The sequence below is a fragment of the Dictyostelium discoideum genome, assembly GCF_000004695.1.
Source record: "Dictyostelium discoideum AX4 chromosome 2 chromosome, whole genome shotgun sequence".
Classification (NCBI taxonomy): Eukaryota; Evosea; class Eumycetozoa; order Dictyosteliales; family Dictyosteliaceae; genus Dictyostelium; species Dictyostelium discoideum.
The window spans coordinates 7,128,082-7,151,076 of record NC_007088.5 but is presented as its reverse complement, the minus strand read 5'-3'; the positions used below and the strand labels follow the sequence as shown (position 1 = coordinate 7,151,076).

The following is a 22,995-nucleotide window of genomic DNA, read 5'->3' as shown; positions in this document are numbered from 1 at the left end:
TAAACTTTTAATATAAATAAAGAAAAAAAAATCAAAATGTTATTCAGTATGTATTTTTAAATAATAGTTTTTTTTTCCAATGAATAAATTATTAATTAACTTTTTTTTTTAAAATTTTTTAGAATCATTAACTTCATTTTCATTAAAATCATATTCAAAAAGTGATTCATCGATCTCTAACAATTTAAATAATACAATAAATCAATCAAATGATACAATTGTAATGATAAGTGCATCGTCGTTTTTTACAAGACCAAACTTTGTAAATTATTAAAAAAAAAAAAAAAAAAACAAACTTTATAAACATTAAAATATTTGGGCGACTTTTTATTATAAATTAAATAAACGAATTAAATTTATATAAAACATAAGAATTGATTTTGTTTTTTTTTTTTTTTATTCTATTAAATGTTGGATTTTTTTTTTTTCTTTATTTAATTTTATTATTGATCGATTTTATTTGCAGCTTGATTTAGTTTATGAGCAGCTTCTGTTTTTGTTTCATTGTATTTGTTTGACATATCATGTTTTACATGTTCCATTTTATCAGAGACTTGATCTTTAACATTATTCATTTTATTTGAAGTATTATTGGCAGTATCTTTAGAATTGTCAACTATTTCTTCACCTTTTTTCTTTATATCGTCTTTTACATTATCCATTTTATCAGAAACTTGATCTTTAGCGTTATTCAATTTATTTGAAGCATTATGAGCGGCATCTTTAGCATCGTCAACTAGTTCTTCACCTTTTTCCTTTAAATTATCTTTTACTTCACTTGATTTATCTTTTAATTCTTCGATTTTCTTTGAAGCACCATCTTTTAAATTTTCATTTTCATTTTGAGTATTGTTGATTAATTCATTTGTTTTTGATTTTAAAGATTCATAACCATCACTCACTGCATTAGTTGTTGCATTATACATATTGATTGTTGCATCTTTTGTTACTTCGACTGCTGATGATAATGAGTCACTAACATATTTCATACCATCACTCATTGCATTTGTTGTTGCATTGTATGCGTTGATTGTTGCTTCTTTTGTATTATCATATGCTGATACTGCTTGTTTTTCTAAATGATTAACTAAATTTTGTAATTTTAAAAAAAAAAAAAATTATATTAATAACTATATATTAAATTAAATTTCATATTGGGGTAGTTATATACCAACCTTCTTTATTTAAATTGTTGTTTGTCATTTTTTATTATTTCTTTATTTTGTAGTATTACTTTTAAAATTTTATTTGTTTAATATTTTTTGATTGAAATAATAATTTAATTTATTCTATTTATAGTTTTTTCTTTTTCATTTTTTATTAAAAAAAAAAAAAAAAAAATCAAATAAATTATTTTCTTTCTTTTTTATTTTATTATAAAATTATTTATTTGAATCTTTTTTAAAATATGAAAAATAATTAATTAAAATTCAATTAAAAAAAATTATTTATATACCAATATGTAATAAAAAATTTACCACAATTTTATTTATTCAAATAAAAAATAATTATTATTTTTTTTTTTTTTTTTTTTTTTTTTTTTTAGTGAAATTTATAAAAATAAGTGGTTGTATATTATTATAATGGTTTAAATTTCATTTGAAAATGTTTTTTTTTGTTTTTTTTAATTTTTTTAATAAATCATAGTCACAAAATAATCATTTAAAGAAAAAGCCCAAAAAAAAAAAAAACTAAAATCCACAAATAATTTACGAAAAAGTTAAACAAAATTTATAATAAAATTTTTTTTTTAATTTTTTTTTTTATTTGGTCGGTCCCTTTTTAATAAATAAGTTTTTTTTATGTTTCGCACTTTAATTAATTTTTAATTGTTTTTTTTTTTTTTTTTAATAGTTTACAAAGTTTGGTCTTGTAAAGAATGTTGTTGAACTCTTATTTGAGACAGTATTACATGTAAAATCAAATGAATTTAAATTAGAGTCATTTGATAATAATGATTTTGATGATGCAACATTTGATGATTTATTTGATAATGAAATAATTGATTCTAAAAATAATAAAATATATTAATTAGAATTTTGTTATTTTTTTAATTTTTTTTTTTTTTTTTTATTTAATACATACTGAATAACATTTTTTTAGGTTTTTTTTAATTTATATTTATTTATTTAACAATTGATTTTTATTTTGGAATAAATTAAAAAAATAAAAATTCTATTTATACTTTTTTTTTTATTTTTTTTTTATCTTTTTTTATTTATTTTACCCCACTAAATAATTACCCCATTTTTAACCACTACAGAACCCTAAACAAGAGATAAGGAATATTATATTTTTTTGTAAAATTATTATGTTGACATACAAGTTAAATAATAAAGTAAATAAATTTTAATCAAGAAGTATGATACTAACAAGTACAAGATTATGATTTCATTATCTTTTGATTTAAAAAAGTTTTTTTTTTATTTTTTTTTTTTATTTTTTATTATTTTCGACACTAAATAAATATATGATTCTATCATCATTGTTAAATTGATTCAATAAAATAGTTGAAAACATTATTTACATAATTAAAATAATCATTTAAAGTCCTCAATTACTCATCTTTTAAAGGGAAAAAAATGATAACCCACAAGTATCATCGAAAAATGATGTTTTTATATTTCTTTTTTTTGTTTTTATTTAAATTATATCAATTAGATTATATATTAAATCAAGAATATTTAATTTTTAAGGGATGTATATATAAATGAAGAAATTATAAAACAAAGGACCAAATAATATCATCATTATAAAATCATTGATTGTATTTAAAATGATCATTTCAATAGATAAAAAGAAACTAATCCCATTGGCTATTTAAAAAATAATTAAAATAACTAAAATCAATATAAATAAGATTAATAACAAAACTAAAGTACTCTTTTAAAGAAAATTCCTTTTGCAATGATTATTTTTTTAAAAATTTTGAAATACTTTCATTTGAGGACAACTTTTTAAAATAATAAAAATAAATTTAAAAATAAAATTATTATAAAATATAAATTAATTCTCTAATATATTTCCCAATTCCTTAATTTATTTGATCAAAATGGATTAATATTTTTAAAGAAATTACCAACCAAACAAAAATAAATAAAGGAACCCAATATACAATGTTCACAGCCAGGTAAAATTTTTAAAAGGACTATTTGGGATATAATAATTATAGTCCATTTAACAAATGCTACACGGCCTATATGACTTATGAATTCTTAATTGGGCTATAAAAACTATATAACCCAACAAAATAAAAATTTTTTATTTTTTTAAATAATTTATTCCTTTTTTATTATAAAAAAATCAAAACATAATATTATTTTCTTATGAATAATAATAATTTAATAATCATTTATTTATAATTTAATATTAAAAAAAATAATACCAATAATAAAATTTATTAAATTAATAAATAATTTTAAAATGTGATAAAAAAAAAAAAAAAGATTTTTTAATTTTTAATAGATTATTATATTTATATAAGAGTTTAATAAATGAAAATCGATTTAAAAAATATTAATCATAAAATCCACTTCATTCTATTTTTTTTTTTTTTTTTTAGTAAAATACAAATAATTTAAACAAAAAAAAATTTTTTTTTTTTTTTTTTTAAATGTTTTTTATTGTTTTTTTATTTTATTTACAAATTTGGTCGGTACATTTTTAATAAATAAGTTTTTTATGTTCGTACTTTAATTAAAATTTTTAATTTTTTTTTTTTTTTTTTAATAGTTTACAAAGTTTGGTCTTGTAAAGAATGTTGTTGAACTCTTATTTGAGACAGTATTACATGTAAAATCAAATGAATTTAAATTAGAGTCATTTGATAATAATGATTTTGATGATGAAACATTTGATGATTTATTTGATAATGAAATAATTGATTCTATAAATAATAAAATAAATTAATTAGAATTTTGTTTTTTAATTTTTTTTTTTTTTTTTTTTTTTTAAAATACATACTGAATAACATTTTATTTTTAGGATTTTTTTAATATATATTTATTTAATTAACAATTGGTTTTTATTTTGGAATAAATTAAAAAAATAAAAATTCTATTTATACTTTTTTTTTTTTTTTTATCTTTTTTTTTATTTTACCCCGCTAAATAATTACACCATTTTTAACCACTACATAACCCTAAACAAGAGATATGGAATATTTAATTTTTTTTGTAAAATTATTATGTTGACATACAAGTTAAATAATAAAGTAAATAAATTTTAATCAAGAAGTATGATACTAACAAGTACAAGATAATGATTTTATTATCTTTTGATTTAAAAAAAGTTTTTTTTTTTATTTTTTAAATATTTTTTATTATTTTACACACTAAAAAAAGTATGATTCTATCATCATTGTTAAATTGATTCAATATAATAGTTGAAAACATTATTTACATCATTAAAATAATCATTTAAAATCCTCAATTACTCATCTTTTAAAGGGAATAAAAATAAAATCCATGAGTATCATTGAAAAATGATTATTTTTTTTTTATTTATTCTTCTATATTTAAATTATGTCATTCAGATCATTTTTTTTTATCAAAATTAATTAGTTTTTTACGGAATATTTATGGTGTATTTATAAATGAAGCAATCAAAAAACAAATGATTAAAAAAATAATGTCATCATTTTAAATAACTCAATGTATTGAAAGTGATATCATTTCAATAGATAAAATTCTAATTTACCATTTCTTTTTTAAAAAATTAATCCTCACTGTTTTTTTGAAAAAATAACTAAAATTAAAATAAATAAAAAACAAAGTTAACTACTCTTTTAAATCCAATTACAATGAACATTTATTTTTTTTATAATTTTGGAAAACATTCATTTGATGATATCTCGGTAAAATAATAACTATTGTTTTTAAATTTTATTTTAATTAGAGAATTTATATGAATTCTTTAAATAATTTCCCAATTTTTAAATTTATTTATTCAATGTGGATTAATATTTAAAAACGACCAACCAAACAAAAATCAATAAAGGAATTCATTAAACCAAAAACCAATTATTTTATTTTAATTAAATAAATTAATAAAGGAAATTAATCCAATCAATTTTTTATTTATTTAGGCTTTTATTATTCTTAAATAAAAAATTATTTATTTTATTTTAAATCATAGTTTTAATAATTATATCAATTATAATTTTAACAATTATAATTATTAAAACTATGGTTTAATTTGAATTTTAAATGATTAATATCAATATTGTTCCAATAATAATAATAATAATAATAATAATACAAAATCATAAATCTCATTCATGTTGATAACATTTAATTTTTGATTTTTTAAAAGGTAATGTTTATGTCGACAACATAATTTTAAATTTAATTTTAATACTCTTTTAATATTGTTTAATTATAATAAAGAGTGTGGTTATTTTTAGAAAAGAATAAAATTAAAAAAAAAAAAAAAAAAAACAAATGGGGTAAAAAAAAAAAAAGTATAAATAGAAAAAAAAAAAAATAATAATCATTATCAAATTGAAACAAATATTAAAAATTAAATATCAAACTATTAATATAAAGAATAAAAACTAAAATGTTATTCAGTATGTATTTCTAAACAATAATTTTTTTATTTTCCAATGAATAATTATTAATTAACTTTTTTTTTAAAAATTATTTAGAATCATTAATTTCATTCTCATTTAAATCATCTTCAAAAAGTGATTCATCGATCTCAAATAATTTAAATAATTCAATCAATCAATCAAATGATACAATTGCATTGATAAGTGCATCATCATTTTTTACAAGACCAAACTTTGTAAATTATTGAAAAAAAAAAAAGAAAAAAAACAAAACAAAACATTAATATATTTGGGCGACTTTTTATTATAAATTAAATAAACGAATTAAATTTAAATAAAAAATAATAATAAAAATTTTTTTTTTTTTTTTCTAATAATAATAAAAATTAATTTTTTTTTTTTTTTTGGATTGCCAAAATTAATGTTGAATTTAAACTTAAAAACCATTAATTAGAAATTTTTTTTTTCATTTAATATAAAAGAGAGGTTGTTGACTATTTTTTTATTTCCCAAAAAACTCAAAGATTCTAAGATTAAGTAGAAATAATCTGGAAAAAAAAAATAATAAAAATTTCGATTTAAAAAAAAAAAAAAAAAAATTAAGTGTGTGGCAGAGTGGTTATTGCGTGACGTTCAGGGCTTCATTTCGTTAACCGATTCCCGGGATCGAAACCCGGCACACATAATTATTTTGTAAAAAAAAAAAAAATAAAAAAAAAAAGTTTGGATGGGAAATCTCACACTAAAAATTAAAAAAAAAAAAAAAAAAATTAAAAAACATTGATTTTCAAAAAAGATAATTTTGGAAAAAATTTAAAAAAAATAAAAATCTATAAATACAGGTGTAATTAATTTTTTTAAATCTTTTTTTTTTTCTTTAATTTATTTTTAATTTTAAAATTATTGGTCGATTTTATTTGCAGCTTGATTTAGTTTATGGGAAGCTTCTGTTTTTGTTTCATTGTATTTATTTGATATATCATGTTTTACATGTTCCATTTTATCAGAAACTTGATCTTTAACATTATTCATTTTATTTGAAGTATTATTGGCAGCATCTTTAGAATTGTCAACTATTTCTTCACCTTTTTTCTTTATATCATCTTTTACATTATCCATTTTATCAGAAACTTGATCTTTAGCATTATTCAATTTATTTGAAGCATTATGAGCAGCATCTTTAGCATCGTCAACTAGTTCTTCACCTTTTCCCTTTAAATTATCTTTTACTTCACTTGATTTATCTTTTAATTCTTCGATTTTCTTTGAAGCACCATCTTTTAAATTTTCATTTTCATTTTGAGTATTGCTGATTAATTCATTTGTTTTTGATTTTAAAGATTCATAACCATCACTCACTGCATTAGTTGTTGCATTATACATATTGATTGTTGCATCTTTTGTTACTTCGACTGCTGATGATAATGAATCACCAACATATTTCATACCATCACTCACTGCATTTGTTGTTGCATTGTATGCATTAATTGTTGCTTCTTTTGTATTATCATATGCTGATACTGCTTCTTTTTCTAAATGATTAACTAATTAAAACATATATATGTAATTAAAAAATTAATAATTTAAACTTTTATTTTTTTTTTTATTTTTTTATTTTTATTTAATAAATAATTACCTTCTTTATTTAAATTGTTGTTTGTCATTTTGTAAATTTTTTTTTTTTTTTATAATTATGTATTAATACTATTTAATTTTATATATATATTTGATTTATATTTGTGAACTTGATTTATTAAAATAAAAAAAAAAACTTTCAATTTATAGTTTTTTTTTTTTTTTTTTTTTTTTCAAAACAAATAAAAAAACAATTAAAAAATTTTTTCACTCTTTTTTTTTTTATAATAATTTTTATTTTATTTGAAAATTTAAAAAAAAAATACTTTATTCAAAAAAAAAAAAAAAAAAAAAAATAATAAAAATAATTTGCGTCATTTTTCTATTAATAAAATAATATTTGATAATAGATAAATAGTGATTAAAATAAAAAAAAAAAAAATTATTTTAATTTTATTTCTACACAATTACTTTTTTAATTTATTCTTTACAGTGATTATTACATGCGCACCACCTAAGGAAATATTTGTAACTCTTGAATAAACTTTTATATTATTTAAATTTATCTTATTTGTAATTATATTTGGAGATTCATTATTATTATTTATATTATTATTTATATTATTTATATTATTTAAATTTGTTGAATCTATATTATTATTATTTGAATTATTATTATTTTGAATTTCTTCATTTATTATTAAATTATTTTCAAAATTTGAAGTTGTTAAATTAATTTCTTCTTTATCTTTTCTTTCTTTTTCTTTTTGTTCTTTTAATTGTTTTTTTCTTAATTTTAATAATCTTCTTTCTTTTTCTTGTTCGATGATACAATTTAAAGGGATATCGGTATCCTCTTTTATATTGAAAGGTCTTTCTAAACCCCATTTAGTTGGTTCAACAATGATGGGCATATCTTGATCAAACTCTGATTGATTACCATTTCTATAGGTATCACCAAAGCCAAAACAAAATAATTTACCAGAACTTGTGATGATAGCAGAATTCCAAGCACCAGCTGAAATCATATCTACAGTATCACCAACTGAATATTTTTTAGAGAGGTATAATTTATGTTGGTCAATTGTTTCCTGAGTTGTATTTTCATCTTGTCTACCATAGATCTCATTGAATGCATCGTTTGAATCGGTGAAACAATGTCTAATATGAACCAATGGTATAAGTTTTGGTTTAGTTTGATGAGTGTAAACCTCACCCAACCCCAACGAGCCATCACTCATATAACCCCAAGAATAAGCCTCACCATTATCAGTCAAACACAAACTATGGTAATACCCCGAGGCAATGTCAATTACATGTTCATTGAATTCAATTTTCACTGGATACAACTGATCCATATGATTACCATTACCCAATTGACCACATGCATTAAACCCAAATCCAACCACTTCACCACTTGAACTCAATGCTAATGTATGATTTTTACCACATACTACTTTTATAAAATTTAATTTCATTAAATGGTGTTGCTGTTGTTGTTGTTGAATATCTGATAATTTTGGATTTTGAAATTTTGGAGGAGTTGGTAAAGTTTGAGATTTAACAGAACCATTACCTAATTGACCATACCTATTCCAACCCCAACTATAGATCTTACCATTTGAATCGACGCAAGAACTATGCATAACACCAGCTGCAACCGATACAATTGATTTACCAACCAATGATGAAACTGGTGTTGGTTTGAATTTTGGTTGTTCATCACCATGACCTAATCTACCAGTTGTACCACAACCAAATGTATACAACTCACCATAGTTCGAAACTATCATAGAATGTTGACTACCACATGCTACCATACTAAATGAAATTGAATTACCACTACCACTACCACTACCAATATTTGAAAGTAATGTTGGTTGATTACGATTCAATTGGTCACCATGACCTAATTGACCCCATCTATTAACACCCCAACTATAGACTCCATAGGGTTGTTCTGCAATTGCCAATGAATGACTATCACCACATGCTATTTGTTTTATAATGATCTTATTATCAATAGTAGGAAATAATATAGATGTTGGTACTTTAATAGTTTGATTGGTTTTATCACCACATTGTCCAAAATAGTTATATCCCCATGCATAAACTAATCCACCATCATTATCATTATCTTTATTTATTCTATTATTATTATTGCTAATTAAATTTGATGATGATGATGATGATGATTTCTTTTTTTCATTTATTTCACCTTCTTCACTTGATGAATCTTCATCTTGTTGTTTTTCTTCCTCTTCTTCCTCTTCCTCTTCTTCACTATTATAATCACTATTTGATTCACCACTACTACTTGTAGTATCTTCATCTTCACCTTCTCCAAATATCCATTTATCAACAACACTACTTCCACAACTTAACCAATTTGCAACACTTGATATCATTTTTTTTTTTTTTTTTGTGAATGTTTTTTTTATTTTTTTTTTTTTTTTTTTTTTTTTTTTTTTTTTTTTATTTCTAATAAAAGAAAAGTGAATAATTTAATAGAAATTATTTAATCTTTTATTGATTCTATTTTATTATTATTTTTTTTTTTTTGTTATTTTTAGAAAATTTATAAATTCTGTCGTTTTGCTGAAACTGTCCGGTTTTTTTAGAAAGAAAAAAAAATAAAAAAATAAAAAAAAAAAATTAAAAAAAGAAATTTAAAATTTAAAATTCGAAATAAAAAAAAAAAAATAAAAAAAAAAATAAAAATATGAAAATAAAAAAAAGATATTTTTTTAAATAATTTTTTCATATATGAAAAATAAAATTATTTTTAATTTTCTATTTTTATTTTTTATTTTTATTTTTTTTTTATTTTTATTTTTTTATTTTAGAGTAACATTAAAATTAAAATTGAGATTGAAATTAGTAATTGTATTAATTTAGAATTTAAATTAATAATATTTGAATTTGAAAATATAGAATTAACAATTCCACCACCATCATCACCATTATTATTATTATTATTATTATTACTATCATTATTATTATTATTATTATTATTATTATTATTATTATTATTATTATTATTATTATTATTATTATTATTATTATTATTATTATTATTATTATTATTATTATTATTATTATTATTATTATTATTATTATTAGTATTAATATTTTTACTATTACTATCACTATTATTTTCATTATTTTCATTATCATTTGTAAAATTTAAATTTTTACAATAATTATCAAAAACAGTTGAATTTGATGGGAATTTGTCGAATGGATAACAATTTGAATCTTGACATAATGAATCATTGCCACAACGATAGGTAATGATATCTTCACCAATACACATTAGTTTTTCATATCGATGTACTATTGGATTTTCATAGCAAGTTCCATTTTCATAGGATCTGATTTTAGTGTAATTACAATTTGGTTTATTGTTGGATTTATCTTGTTCAGAATCGTATAGGAATGTTATACTATTACATTTTCCTTCAGACTTTTTAGGAATACTTTGATTTCTATCAATGTTGAAAAGATAGGAAACTTTGGAATATTTTGGAGAGGTTTTTTGAGGTTGACATTTACCAAATTGGAATCTTGATGAATCAATTGCTCTAACTTCATCGGATTCACCATCTAATTTTGATAAACAATTTTTAATTTCAACAATTGGATTATAAACTATACCACTATCTTGATTATCGAATTTAATTAATCCAAAATCACTACATGGTGACACGGAAAATGTTGATACAATTCCTAATTCATTACAATCTGAATTATTAAAAATTGTCATTTTAAATTCAAATGATTTACAATTTATCATTGTAATATTTATTAAAATTAATTGTATTATAAAATTTATTATTAATTTCATTTTTTTTTTTTTTTTTTTTTTTTTTTTTTTTTTTTTTTTTTTTTTTTAGTATGGTTTTTATTTTATTATTGGTTTTTTTATTATTGGTTTTTTTGTTATTGGTTTTTTTATTTTTTACAAATAAATAAATAATAATTAAAATTATTTATAAAATAAAAAAAAAAATTTATACAAAAAAATAAAATTAATTAATTTATTAAAAATAAAAATTCAAAAAATAAAAAAAAAAAAAAAAAAGATATAAATAAATAAATAAATAAATAATTAAATTAATAAATTTTTTTTTTTTTTTTTTGATTTTGAAAAGAAAAAAAATTGAAAAATAAAAAAAAAATATTTAAAAAAAAAAATAATAAATTTGGTATTTTATGTGATTGTTAAATTATTATTTTTATTTTTATTTATATTATTTATTTTTTGGTATGATAACTTTCAAAGGAGTTGTTTTGGAAATAAAAAGGAATATGTATTTAATTGGTAATGGGGTTATTTTCAAATTAAAAAAAGAAAAAAAAAAAAAAAAAAAAACTAATAAAAAAAACTAATTAAAAAAAAAAAATAAAAAAATAAAAAAATTAAATAATTAAAAAATTAAAAAATCAATATATATCAATAATCAATAATATATTTATTATTATTTTTGTATATGGTGAATTTATGGCGAGTGTGTGTAGTGTATGAAAAAAAAAAAATTAAAAAAAATTAAAAAATAATAATTTATTATCACCACCTCTCTCTCTCTATAACCACTTTAACTACCAAAAATAAATCTTTTCTATGTACAAAGTGTGTTCAAATATTATTAGTTTTTATTTTTTTTTTTTTTTTTTTTTTTTTTGGAAATAAATAAAAACTAAATCTACATCAAAAACAATTCAAATAATAATAAAAAAAAAAAAAAAAAAAATTTGTATTAGAAAACAAAAATTGCCCCAATATTAGAAAATTTTTATTTTTTGTAAATTACTTAAAATGTACAACAAAAATAACTATTTTTTTTTTAAATTGTTATTTTTTTCTATTTGAATTTTAATTATAATTATATTTATAATTATTTTTATTTTTTATCTTTTATTATTATTTTTATTTTTATTAGGTTTGGTTTCTCCTTTTTTTATTAAAATAATAATTTGATAATGGAGTTAATAAATATTTATATATATATATATTTTTTTGTAAACAATATTTTAATTTTCCCAAAAAACATGAACAATCACATAAAAATTTTGAATTTTTTTTTATTTTTTTTTTTTATTTTTTTTTTAATTTTTTTTTTTTAAATTTTTTATGAAAAAAAGAAATCTTCGAAATTTTTTTTTTTTTTTTATTTTTTTATTTTTAAAAATATACACAATGACAGACAATATTGAAAAAGGTATTGAATCCTTGAAGGTTGAGGAACAAACTACTACTACCACAACTACTCCAGTTGCTCCACCTAAACCAGTCATGTAAGTTTCTTATTTATTTATAAATAAATAGAAAAAAAAAAAAAAAAAAAAAACCAAACCAAATCTAATTTTATTTTATTTTTTTTATTTTCATTTTTAGTGAATTAAGTGAAAGAAATAAAGAAAGATTAGCATTAATTAAACAAGTTGGTGAAGAAATTGTTAGTGAAGAAAGTTTAATTAAATTATTAAATGGTAAAGAGAAATTAAGATGTTATGATGGTTTTGAACCATCAGGTAGAATGCATATTGCACAAGGTATTTTAAAATCAATCAATGTTAATCGTATGACTAAAGCTGGTTGTACCTTTATATTTTGGGTTGCAGATTGGTTCGCCATGTTAAATAATAAAATGAATGGTGATTTAAATAAAATTAGAAAAGTTGGTCAATATATGATTGAAGTAAGTTGGTAATACTATTTATATTAATATTATACAATATAATAAAATAATAAATATTTATTAATTTTTTTATTTATTTTTATTTTTAATTTTAGATTTGGAAAGCAACAGGTATGGATATGGAAAATGTTGAATTTTTATGGTCATCAGATGAAATTAATAAGAATCCAAATGATTATTGGTTAAGAGTTATGGATATTGCACGTAAATTCAATGTACCACGTATTAAGAAATGTTCACAAATTATGGGTAGAAATGAAGAGGATGATCTTATGTGCGCTCAATTATTGTATCCATGTATGCAATGTGCCGATATTTTCTACTTGAAAGCAGATATTTGTCAATTGGGTATGGATCAAAGAAAGGTTAATATGTTGGCAATTGAATATTGTGACAAGGTTAAAATCAAGAACAAACCAATCATCGTATCACATCATATGTTGAGTGGTTTAAAGGAGGGTCAAGAAAAGATGTCAAAATCTGATCCTGAATCAGCCATTTTCATGGAAGACTCTGAAGCCGAAGTAAACACTAAAATCAAGAAAGCTTACTGTCCACCAGGTATCATTGAAAAGAATCCAATCCTCGATTATACTAAAAATATCGTTTTCCAAAAACTTACATCCCTCACTCTCAACATCAAAGATAAAGGTGATGTCACTTACAACTCTTACCAAGATTTAGAGGATGATTACAAAGCCGAAAAGATTCATCCATCCGAATTAAAACCAGTCATTGCCAAAGCAATCAATGCTATGCTTCAACCAGTTAGAGATCATTTCGCTAATAATGCCGAAGCTGCTGCTCTCCTTAAAACTGTTAGATCTTATACTGTTACTCGTTAAATTAATATATATTTTTTTTTTTTCTAAAAGTTTTTTAAAAAAAAAAAAATAAAAAAAAAAAAATAAACATATAAAAATAAACATATAATAAAAATAAATCTTTTTTTTTTTTTTATTTTGGGGACTTTTTAGTAATCTATTTTTATATAATAAATTTATATTAAAAAAAAAAAAAATGGAAAAATAAAATGAAAAATATCGGGTTTCAATATTTTATAAACACATTTATTTTTTATTTTTTTTTATTTTTTTATTTTTTTTTTATTTTTTTTTATTTTTTATTTTTTTGATATTTTTTCATTTGATTTTTTTTTTTTTTTTTTTTCTTCTATATCCACTAAAATTGAAATAATTATTAAATGCTTTTGAAAATTTAAAATAAATAAAATGAAATTATCAGAGAGCACAATAAATAAAGACTATCCATTCTTAAGTGAAGAGGAAGATTCGAAAATAATTTCATTAATTTGTAATTATTTATCATTAGGTCAATTTGAATTAGCAAGAGCATTAATTTTACAATCACAAGAAAAACAACAACTAAAAAATCAACAAAAACAAACACAGAGCGATAATAATAATAATAATAATAACAATAATAACAATAATAACAATAATAATAATAATAATAATTGTGACAGAATATCATCAATTCTATATCATACGATAAGAAATGGACCACCATCAACATGGTTAACATCAGAATCTATACCTTCATCACCTCATTTATCTTGGTTATGTTCAATTGAATTTTATCAATTAAATAAGGTAATTTGTTAATCTTATAATTTTATCATCATACCCCCCACTGTCCCCCCTCTACCCAAGAGTATTCTAATATAAATTATTATTTATTTATTTATTTATTTATTTATTTATTTATTTATTTATTTATTTATTTATTTATTTATAGGATGGATTTATATCTAGTATTAGTGAGAAAACATTATTACTTGTTGAATTTGCTATATTAATTTATACATTACTTGGAGAACAACAAAATAATGATAGTAGAAATATTCAACCAATTATACAAGAATTAAGAGAATATCATTATGTACTTTTATCACAACAGCGTCAACAATCAAATAATAAAAATAATAATAATAATAATATAGATAATTTATCAGAACAACAAATTTATCAAATGGAGAGTATTCTATTAAGAAGTAAATTAGGTAATTCAACAATATCAATTTTAAAGACAATATTAATTAATAATACTGAATTTGGTAGATACATAATTAAACAATTTACAAATCCATTCATATCATCATTAAATAATAATAATAATAATAATGGTATTTCAAATTCATTACTTTATTCTAGATATCCAGTAACTCAACAATTAGAATCATTGGTAGCAGAGGTTATCACTTTATTAATTGATAGTTCTCAATATAATGAAGCCTATAATCTATTATCAATAATAGATATTTCAAATAATGATAATAGTAATAGTAATAATAATAATAATAATAATAATAACAACATAAATAGTGATGAAGTTGATAGTAATAGTGGTGATAATAACATAATTTCAAAATTATTAGAAAGAGTAGCAAATTTAAATAATTCAAATTTTGGTAATAATGTTGAAGAATTAACATTATTAAAAATTCCTTTCTCTTCAAAATTATCAAATCTAGAAACTGATAATAATAATAATAATAATAATAATAATAATAATAATAATAATAATAATAATAATAATAATAATAATAATAATAATAATAATAATAATAATAATAATAATAATAATAATAATGGTAAATCAATTTCAAGATTAAAGATTTATGAATCATTACTATCAAATCCAACATTAACTCCATTAAAAACATATTTAAAACATGAGGAATCAATATTAAAAGAGAATTCTTCACAACAACAACCAATTGATTTTCCAGAATGTTTTGAGATTTTAAAAAATTATTTTAGTTTAAAACCAAAACAATTAGATATAAATAGTAAAAACAACAACAACGATAATAATAATAATAATAATAATAATAGTAGTAGTAGTGGAAGTAATAGTAGTAGTAGTAGAAATAAAAATAATTTAAAAAATAATTTAAAATCATTTGATAGAAAGGATAGTGAATATCAAAATGCAGAGAGTATATTTTGGTATTGGTATTATCATTTCCTTAGAGTGAATGATCGTCATTATTTAGAATATGCATTAGAGAAATCAATTGATTTAATAAAGAATAAAAGATTTGAAGAAGCTTTAATAGTGGTTAAACCATTTGAAAAGTTATTACCATTATTAATTCTATTATGTTGGGATCATTTCGAAAATGATATTACTTCAAGAAAACATTTAACAAATTTATTAGATTTATCAAAAGGTATTTCAAAATTTAATAAAAATAATAATAATAATAATAATAATAATAATAATAATAATAATAATAATAATAATAATAATAATAATAATAATAATAATAATAATAATAATAATAATAATAATAATAATGGTTTTGAAGAAACAAGATAACAACAGTTTTTGAAGAAAAATGAAGAAAAAAATGAAGAAGAAGAGGATGGAGGAGATAATGATGAAAAATTTCGAAAAAAAAATTATAATACTTATTGATGGATAGATTTGATTCGGATTATTGCATTCTAATCATCAATTATCATATTTAATTGAATTGGCAGAATGGAGTTGTAGGAGAATGATAGCAGTGCCAAATAGTCCAAATGGTCATAGTTTAATTATTGGTGAATCAACATTTGATTTATTAGATGAAAAGTCTAAAACGCTAAGAGGTAGTTTTAGTCCATCATCAATGTCACCATCAATACCACCATCAGCTTCAAATGATTCATCATTAACTTCATCACCTTATTTATTATCATTGGGTAGATCAATGACAACTAATATCTCAAATGCTATCTTGTCACAATTATTTCATCATTCTTTTATATATGTTGTAAAGGATTGTTTACCATTCATCACTTCAAATGATATTTTAAAATTCATTGAAAAAGATCCTGATTTTCCAATTAATTATCAACAACAACAAGAACAACAAGAACAACAACAACAATCGAATGATAGTGAAAATTTATTATCACAAATTGCATTGGACAAATTAAATGATATGAATTTAGTTAGAGGTTATTATTTAATTAAAAATATATTAAAATTCTTTCAATATAGAGCAACATCAACTGATGCAATTGTAGACAAGGTTGAATTTGATAGTGTTTTAGATGATGTTTTTGATTTATTTAAAGGAATTTCAAATGCAAATATATCAATTGGTTTAATTGAATCACTTTATTTATCATTATTCTTATCTAATCAAGATTTAAAATCAAATAATAATAATACAAATGATTTGGGTGAAATTTCTTCATCATCATCAGCATTTAGATTAAATAATGATTTCAATTATAATAATAATAGTAATAATAATGATAAACCAAATAATAATGAATTTTATCAATATTATAAAAAAGTTATATCAAATAGTAGTGAAGAAAATAATCTTAGTTATTATTTAGTTAATAATAATAGTCACAATAATAATAATAATAATAATAATAATAATAATAATAATAATAATAATAATAATAATAATAATAATAATAATAATAATAATAATAATAATAATAATAATAATAATAATAATAATAATAATAATAGTAATAATGAAATTAATGAACAAATTATTGAAATTATTGATAATGAATTCAGTTATCAAAAATTGTCAAAATCTCAACATAAACAATATTATATAACATGTGTAATGTTGGAATCTTTAATTAATAAATTAATAACGTTAATTGATTTCATTGTTGATTCATCATTACAACAACAACAAAAACAAGAAATTAAAAAAGAAAGAATTCAAATACTTTTATTAAATCTTGAAAATTTAAAACATAGAGTTGATCTTTCAAAATGGATTTTAAATTTAGATGATGTAAGTTTATTAATATCTATTATAATGTATATATATATATATTAATAAAATTAAAATTTTTTTAAAAAATAAATATTTAGAATAATTATAATCATATACCATTTATGTCATTGGTATTAATGCCAATTAAATCATTAATATTAATGGCTATGAGAACAAATTATCCAAATTTTCAAATCATTATTAAATATTTCGATATACCAAAGGATATTGAAAATCAAGCTTATCAATTTAAATCAATACCAGATTTATTAGATGTTTTAGAAAATAATGGTGGTGGTGATAATGATGATGATGGTGCTGATATAAATTTAAATCAATTAACTACATCATTTAATGGTATAAATAATGATAATATATTTCAAATACTTTCTGATATAGTTATAGGTTCAAATTGTAATAATAGTTTAATTAAAAAAATTTTAAAAATAAATAATAATAATAATAATGATAATGATAATAATAATAAGAGTAAATCATATTTAAATTGGATATCAATTTTACATAAAGAATATATTGATCAAATTTCAACAACAAATTCAAATTCATTATATGATATTTTAATTAATCCACAATCAATACCTGATAAAGATTATCAAAATATTTCAAAAATGAAACAATATATAAATAATAAGAAAATAATTATTAAATCATTAAATAGATTAATAAAATGTTATGATAATACTATAAATAATAAAAATAATAATAATAATATTGATAATAATAATAATAATAATAATAATAATAATAATAATAATAATAATAATAATAATAATAATAATAATAATAATAATAATAATAATAATAATAATAATAATAATATTGAAGATGATGTAAAAATAATAATTGAAAATGATAATAATATTTCAAATAATCAAATTTTATCAACATTATTTAAATATATATTATCAGTTAATCAAATTTATAGTAATTGTAGTGATTATTCATCAATATTTAGAAATATAAATCAATCACCAAAATCAATTCTCCAAGATATAGTATTCAATGAAAAAGATTATAAAAAAGCTGAACAATTATCAAATTTATTACAAGTTGATTTATCAGATTTAATAATTTCTTCAATTTCACATACAACTCCAAAGAATCCTCCATCATCTTTATTTAAATCTTCAACTCCTGAATCTTCTGTATTAAATTCTCCAATTTTTTATATAAATAATCAACAACAACAACAGCAACAACTACAACTACAACAACAACAGCAACAACAACAACTACAACAACAACAACAACAACAGCAACAACTACAACTACAACAACAACAGCAACAACAACAACAACAACAACAACAACAACAACAACAACAACAACAACAACAACAACAACAACAACAACAACAACAACAACAACAATTAACTAATGATAATATTCAAAAGAATTATTTAACTATGGATTTAGTGAATTATTTTGATAAATCATCAAAATTATTATCAAGTTTAGTTTGTATGTTAAAATCACCAGATCATAAAGATGTTGAACCATTCATTCAATTCTCTATTGAAAATTCAAAGAAATTACCATCAAATAGTTTTTCAAATTGGATTAATGAAATTTTAAAAGCTCATACATTTTATCATAAATATTTTAATCAACAACAAAATAATAATTATAATAATAATAATTATAATAATAATTACAATAATAATAATAATAATAATAATAATAATAATAATAATAATAATAATAATAATAATATTGATAATCAACAAACAATTAATGAAACATTTGATTATAAATTAATTCAAAATTCAGAAAGTATTCATCAACAACAAAATTTCTTTTTTAAAATTATTCAATTCTTTGTAAATAATAATAATTTAATGGATGCATTAAAAATTGCAGATGAATATTTAGAAGAGGGAGCACCAGATTGGTTATTGAAATTATTAGTATTTAAAGATCGTTCACAAGGTTATAAATATATACGTAGAATGAGAGATAAACCAAAAGCATTAAATTTAGTATTGGAATTATATAATAATTGGGATATTGCAACTTGTATTGATATGATTGTAATTTGTAAATCATTTTTAGGTTTACCTGATCAAATTAATCAACAACAACAACCAACAACAACAACAACAACAACTATTCAAGATCAACAAGATGAAAATATTAAAAATGAATTAAATCATTTACATAAAGCATTTTTATTATATCAATCAATTTTAAATAATGCAAATAATGGTAATGTTTATAGAAATTGGCAAGAGATTAAAGAGATTTGTCAAAATGATCCTGCTACAATGGTTAGAAATTTATTAGATTCAAAACATTATGATTTAGCAAGAAAGATTAGAGATCATTTCTCTGTATCTGGTATAAAGAAAGAGATTGAAGAAAGATACCTTTATTATCTATTGGTTGAGAAAGATGATGCATCATTAGCATTACAAACTCTATCGGAATTGGGTGAAGAGTCAATTAGTATATTGGATTCATTATTACCAGTTATCAATGAAATATCAGTGAAATTGTTTTTAGTACAATTTTTATTATCAAATATGAGAAGTAAATTATCAAAAGAGAAACTTGAAGAATTAACAAAACAAGAGATTGGCTACCAAGTCTTATTGGTGCTACCAACCGATTTACAAGTTGAATATTCACAATTTATAAATCATCCATTGTTAATAATTGAAATGTTAATTATGAATGAAAAGATACCATTGGTTGCAAAATTATTATTAGATATTAAAGAATTGAAAGATGTTGATGATTTACTCACTTATTATGCTAGAAAAGCTTTATCATTTAGTCGTTATTTAGCAAAGAATGATCTAATGATGTTGGATGATTATTTACAAAAGGAATTTAATGATCAGGATGATTACGTTTCAAATAATAATTATAATAAAAATGATCAAATCAATTCAAAAGAAAAAGATAAAGATAAAAAAAGGAAATCTTTTTTATCAAATTTACCAATAATTACCAATAAAAGTAGTCAAACAATTAAACAATCACCATCATTTGAAGTTGAAGATTTTAGACATGAAATTTCAAATCGATCATCAACACCACCACCACCACCACCAACAGAAACACCTTCATTGAATATAGTACATTCAACATCACCAAATTCGTCAGTATCACTTTTAAAAGATAAGAATATTCAACAAAAATGGCTATTAACTGGTAATGATACTGTTCAAGATGAAAAGATTAGACATAGTCATTTCTTTATTAGATCACCATCGATTAGTTTAGCTAAATCATTATTTGATTTATGTGAATCAAAGAAAAAAGTTTACAACACTTGTATTGAACTCTATAGTAATCTCTCAATGTTACTCTCTAGTAATTACTCTGATGATAATTTATTAATTATAAATTTAATTCAACAATTATTAATGTATACAAAGTTACAATTATTAAGAGACCCAAAAAGTGGTGGTCCAACACTTGTTGCCGTTTGTGATACTTATTTAGGAAAAGTAGAACTTTTTCAATCATTGGTCGTTAGTAAATGTTCTGGTTCAATGTCTTTGGTTGACTTGAGTGATCCTCAAAAAGCAAGGCAATTACGTGATCGCTTAATTCAAGAGGATAGATTAAGATTAGCAATTGATGTCGCTACAAAATGTAATATACCCGCTGATTCTGCTTGGGTTTCTTGGGGTATCTCTTTAATTCAAACTGGTAGTTATAGCGAAGCAAGAGAAAAGTTTAAATATTGTTTAACTCCAACCGGTCCTGATAGACGTGTAATGTCACCAAGTAATTCATTATCAATTGATACAATTGATTCTGGTGTTATCTTAAATCAGATCATTCAATTATTAGAATCACCACCATCACCAAATCATAGTAATTTTAGAAGTCTTTATAATTATTTACTTAGTACACAAGGTGGTGGTAGTAGTTCAAATTTAAAATCAACTCCAAAAATTGATGATTCAATGTTTTATAATTTATTACAACCACAATTATTGAATAATAGTAGTAATAATAGTAATAATAATAACAATACAAACAATAATAATAATAATAATAATGCAATTACAAATTTATTTTCAAATGCATTTTCAGATAAAAAATCATTAACAAATAATAATTCATCATCAATAAATAATACAACAATTATAAATAATATTGAAATGGATAAAAATAGATTAGACGAAGCAATTTATTATTTAAAGAAATATGGTAATGGTAGGATGTTGGTTAATTTTTTAATTAAACATAATCTTTATGAATTAGCATGTAAAACGATTTTATCTGATAGTTTATCATTTAATATATTTTATGATGAAATTGTTTTGAAAGCTATTGCAAATTCTTCACTTCAAGATTTATTTAATACAATCAAATCAATTGATCCAAAGTTATTGGCATTCCAAGATCACCTTTTAGCTTCATGTAAAAATATGAATGAACGTAAACAATATCAATTACTATTTGAATTTCAATTGTATATGGGTGACAATGTTAGAGCTGGTTTAACGTGTGTGAAGATGTTTTTAACCAATCCAGAGGGTACAGCAAATTCAAGAGTTCACCATTTGGAACAAGCATTATATTATTTCAATATTGGCTTAACAAATTATGTTAAAGGTTGTGTTTTATCACAACCTGAAATTAATAATTACATTCAAAATTGTACCACTCAATTGGAGATATCAAAATTCTTTTATAAATCTTCCTCAGTTTTTCCAACCACTTCACCAGTTCATAAGCTAAGTATATTTGGTACGATTAAACAAAAGACTGAATTGGTTGAACAATTAACAATCAATGGTAATTTCGATTTAGGTTTTAAAATTGCTCAAGAATCAAAATTAACTCTCCCACCAATCTATGTCAACGCCCTAACAACTATGGCTAGAAAGAAAATGTCTTCAAAGATTGAAGATTATTTAAATCAACTCAGAGGTTGTATTAATCCTGAAGATTGGGAATTAATCGCTATGCCTGTATTTGAAACTCAATGTTTGGAATTAAAAGAATTCAAATCTGCTGAAAAATTCATTCCAAAACTTTATACGGTTTATAATAGTGTTAGAATTAGTATCCTATGTGGAAAATTAAAAACTGCTTATTTAACTGCTGTTCAACATAAAGATAGATCATTAATTAAAATGGTAATGGATGAAGCTCAAAAAACAAATCAACCTGTAATTTTTAAATGGTGTCAAGAAATTTTAAATCAATAATTTAAAATTAAATATTAATAAATTTTAAATATAAATAAATATTAATAATAAAAATAAATTTTAAAATGGTTTATTTTTAGAGTTATATAAATAAATAAAATGTAAAGCACCCAATTAAGAACCAGTGGATAATGATGATAATGAACCTATATTTATTTAAAAAAAGGGTTTAAATTTAGTTTATTTTATTTATTTAAATATTGTAAA

At 20.2% G+C, this 22,995-nt stretch overlaps 11 protein-coding genes and 1 non-coding gene across 12 annotated transcripts; 6 read left to right on the top strand and 6 right to left on the bottom strand.

Annotated features, from left to right (window-relative positions):
* Nucleotides 1-36: 36 nt before the first annotated feature.
* Nucleotides 37-274, top strand: DDB_G0276723 (hypothetical protein; the record flags this gene model as incomplete). Its single annotated transcript, XM_637953.1, has 2 exons — nt 37-46; nt 123-274. The coding sequence occupies 2 exons, from the start codon at nt 37-39 to the stop codon at nt 272-274; spliced, it is 162 nt and encodes a 53-aa protein (XP_643045.1).
* Nucleotides 275-443: 169 nt separating this feature from the next.
* Nucleotides 444-1,203, bottom strand: DDB_G0276705 (hypothetical protein; the record flags this gene model as incomplete). Its single annotated transcript, XM_637952.1, has 2 exons — nt 444-1,087; nt 1,176-1,203. The coding sequence occupies 2 exons, from the start codon at nt 1,201-1,203 to the stop codon at nt 444-446; spliced, it is 672 nt and encodes a 223-aa protein (XP_643044.1).
* A 644-nt stretch (nt 1,204-1,847) lies between these two features.
* DDB_G0276703 (hypothetical protein) lies at nt 1,848-2,095 on the bottom strand (the record flags this gene model as incomplete). Its single annotated transcript, XM_637951.1, has 2 exons — nt 1,848-2,008; nt 2,086-2,095. The coding sequence occupies 2 exons, from the start codon at nt 2,093-2,095 to the stop codon at nt 1,848-1,850; spliced, it is 171 nt and encodes a 56-aa protein (XP_643043.1).
* Nucleotides 2,096-3,725: 1,630 nt separating this feature from the next.
* Nucleotides 3,726-3,973, bottom strand: DDB_G0276701 (hypothetical protein; the record flags this gene model as incomplete). Its single annotated transcript, XM_637950.1, has 2 exons — nt 3,726-3,886; nt 3,964-3,973. The coding sequence occupies 2 exons, from the start codon at nt 3,971-3,973 to the stop codon at nt 3,726-3,728; spliced, it is 171 nt and encodes a 56-aa protein (XP_643042.1).
* Nucleotides 3,974-5,559: 1,586 nt separating this feature from the next.
* DDB_G0276699 (hypothetical protein) lies at nt 5,560-5,799 on the top strand (the record flags this gene model as incomplete). Its single annotated transcript, XM_637949.1, has 2 exons — nt 5,560-5,569; nt 5,648-5,799. The coding sequence occupies 2 exons, from the start codon at nt 5,560-5,562 to the stop codon at nt 5,797-5,799; spliced, it is 162 nt and encodes a 53-aa protein (XP_643041.1).
* A 353-nt stretch (nt 5,800-6,152) lies between these two features.
* Nucleotides 6,153-6,236, top strand: tRNA-Leu-CAG-1. Its single transcript has one exon. It is a non-coding gene; the product is annotated as a tRNA-Leu (tRNA).
* Nucleotides 6,237-6,451: 215 nt separating this feature from the next.
* DDB_G0276697 (hypothetical protein) lies at nt 6,452-7,215 on the bottom strand (the record flags this gene model as incomplete). The annotated part of the gene is made up of 2 exons (XM_637948.1): nt 6,452-7,095; nt 7,188-7,215. 2 exons carry the CDS (start codon nt 7,213-7,215, stop codon nt 6,452-6,454), a joined length of 672 nt encoding a protein of 223 aa, XP_643040.1.
* A 378-nt stretch (nt 7,216-7,593) lies between these two features.
* On the bottom strand, nt 7,594-9,534 carry DDB_G0276695 (hypothetical protein; the record flags this gene model as incomplete). Its single annotated transcript, XM_637947.1, has 1 exon — nt 7,594-9,534. The coding sequence occupies one exon, from the start codon at nt 9,532-9,534 to the stop codon at nt 7,594-7,596; it is 1,941 nt and encodes a 646-aa protein (XP_643039.1).
* A 434-nt stretch (nt 9,535-9,968) lies between these two features.
* DDB_G0276693 (hypothetical protein) lies at nt 9,969-10,973 on the bottom strand (the record flags this gene model as incomplete). Its single annotated transcript, XM_637946.1, has 1 exon — nt 9,969-10,973. One exon carries the CDS (start codon nt 10,971-10,973, stop codon nt 9,969-9,971), a length of 1,005 nt encoding a protein of 334 aa, XP_643038.1.
* Nucleotides 10,974-12,326: 1,353 nt separating this feature from the next.
* On the top strand, nt 12,327-13,673 carry tyrS (tyrosine-tRNA ligase; the record flags this gene model as incomplete). Its single annotated transcript, XM_637945.1, has 3 exons — nt 12,327-12,424; nt 12,525-12,828; nt 12,924-13,673. 3 exons carry the CDS (start codon nt 12,327-12,329, stop codon nt 13,671-13,673), a joined length of 1,152 nt encoding a protein of 383 aa, XP_643037.1.
* A 387-nt stretch (nt 13,674-14,060) lies between these two features.
* On the top strand, nt 14,061-16,173 carry DDB_G0276691 (hypothetical protein; the record flags this gene model as incomplete). The annotated part of the gene is made up of 2 exons (XM_637944.1): nt 14,061-14,441; nt 14,587-16,173. The coding sequence occupies 2 exons, from the start codon at nt 14,061-14,063 to the stop codon at nt 16,171-16,173; spliced, it is 1,968 nt and encodes a 655-aa protein (XP_643036.1).
* Nucleotides 16,174-16,354: 181 nt separating this feature from the next.
* DDB_G0276689 (hypothetical protein) lies at nt 16,355-22,788 on the top strand (the record flags this gene model as incomplete). The annotated part of the gene is made up of 2 exons (XM_637943.1): nt 16,355-17,611; nt 17,692-22,788. The coding sequence occupies 2 exons, from the start codon at nt 16,355-16,357 to the stop codon at nt 22,786-22,788; spliced, it is 6,354 nt and encodes a 2,117-aa protein (XP_643035.1).
* Between the last annotated feature and the right edge of the window lie 207 nt (nt 22,789-22,995).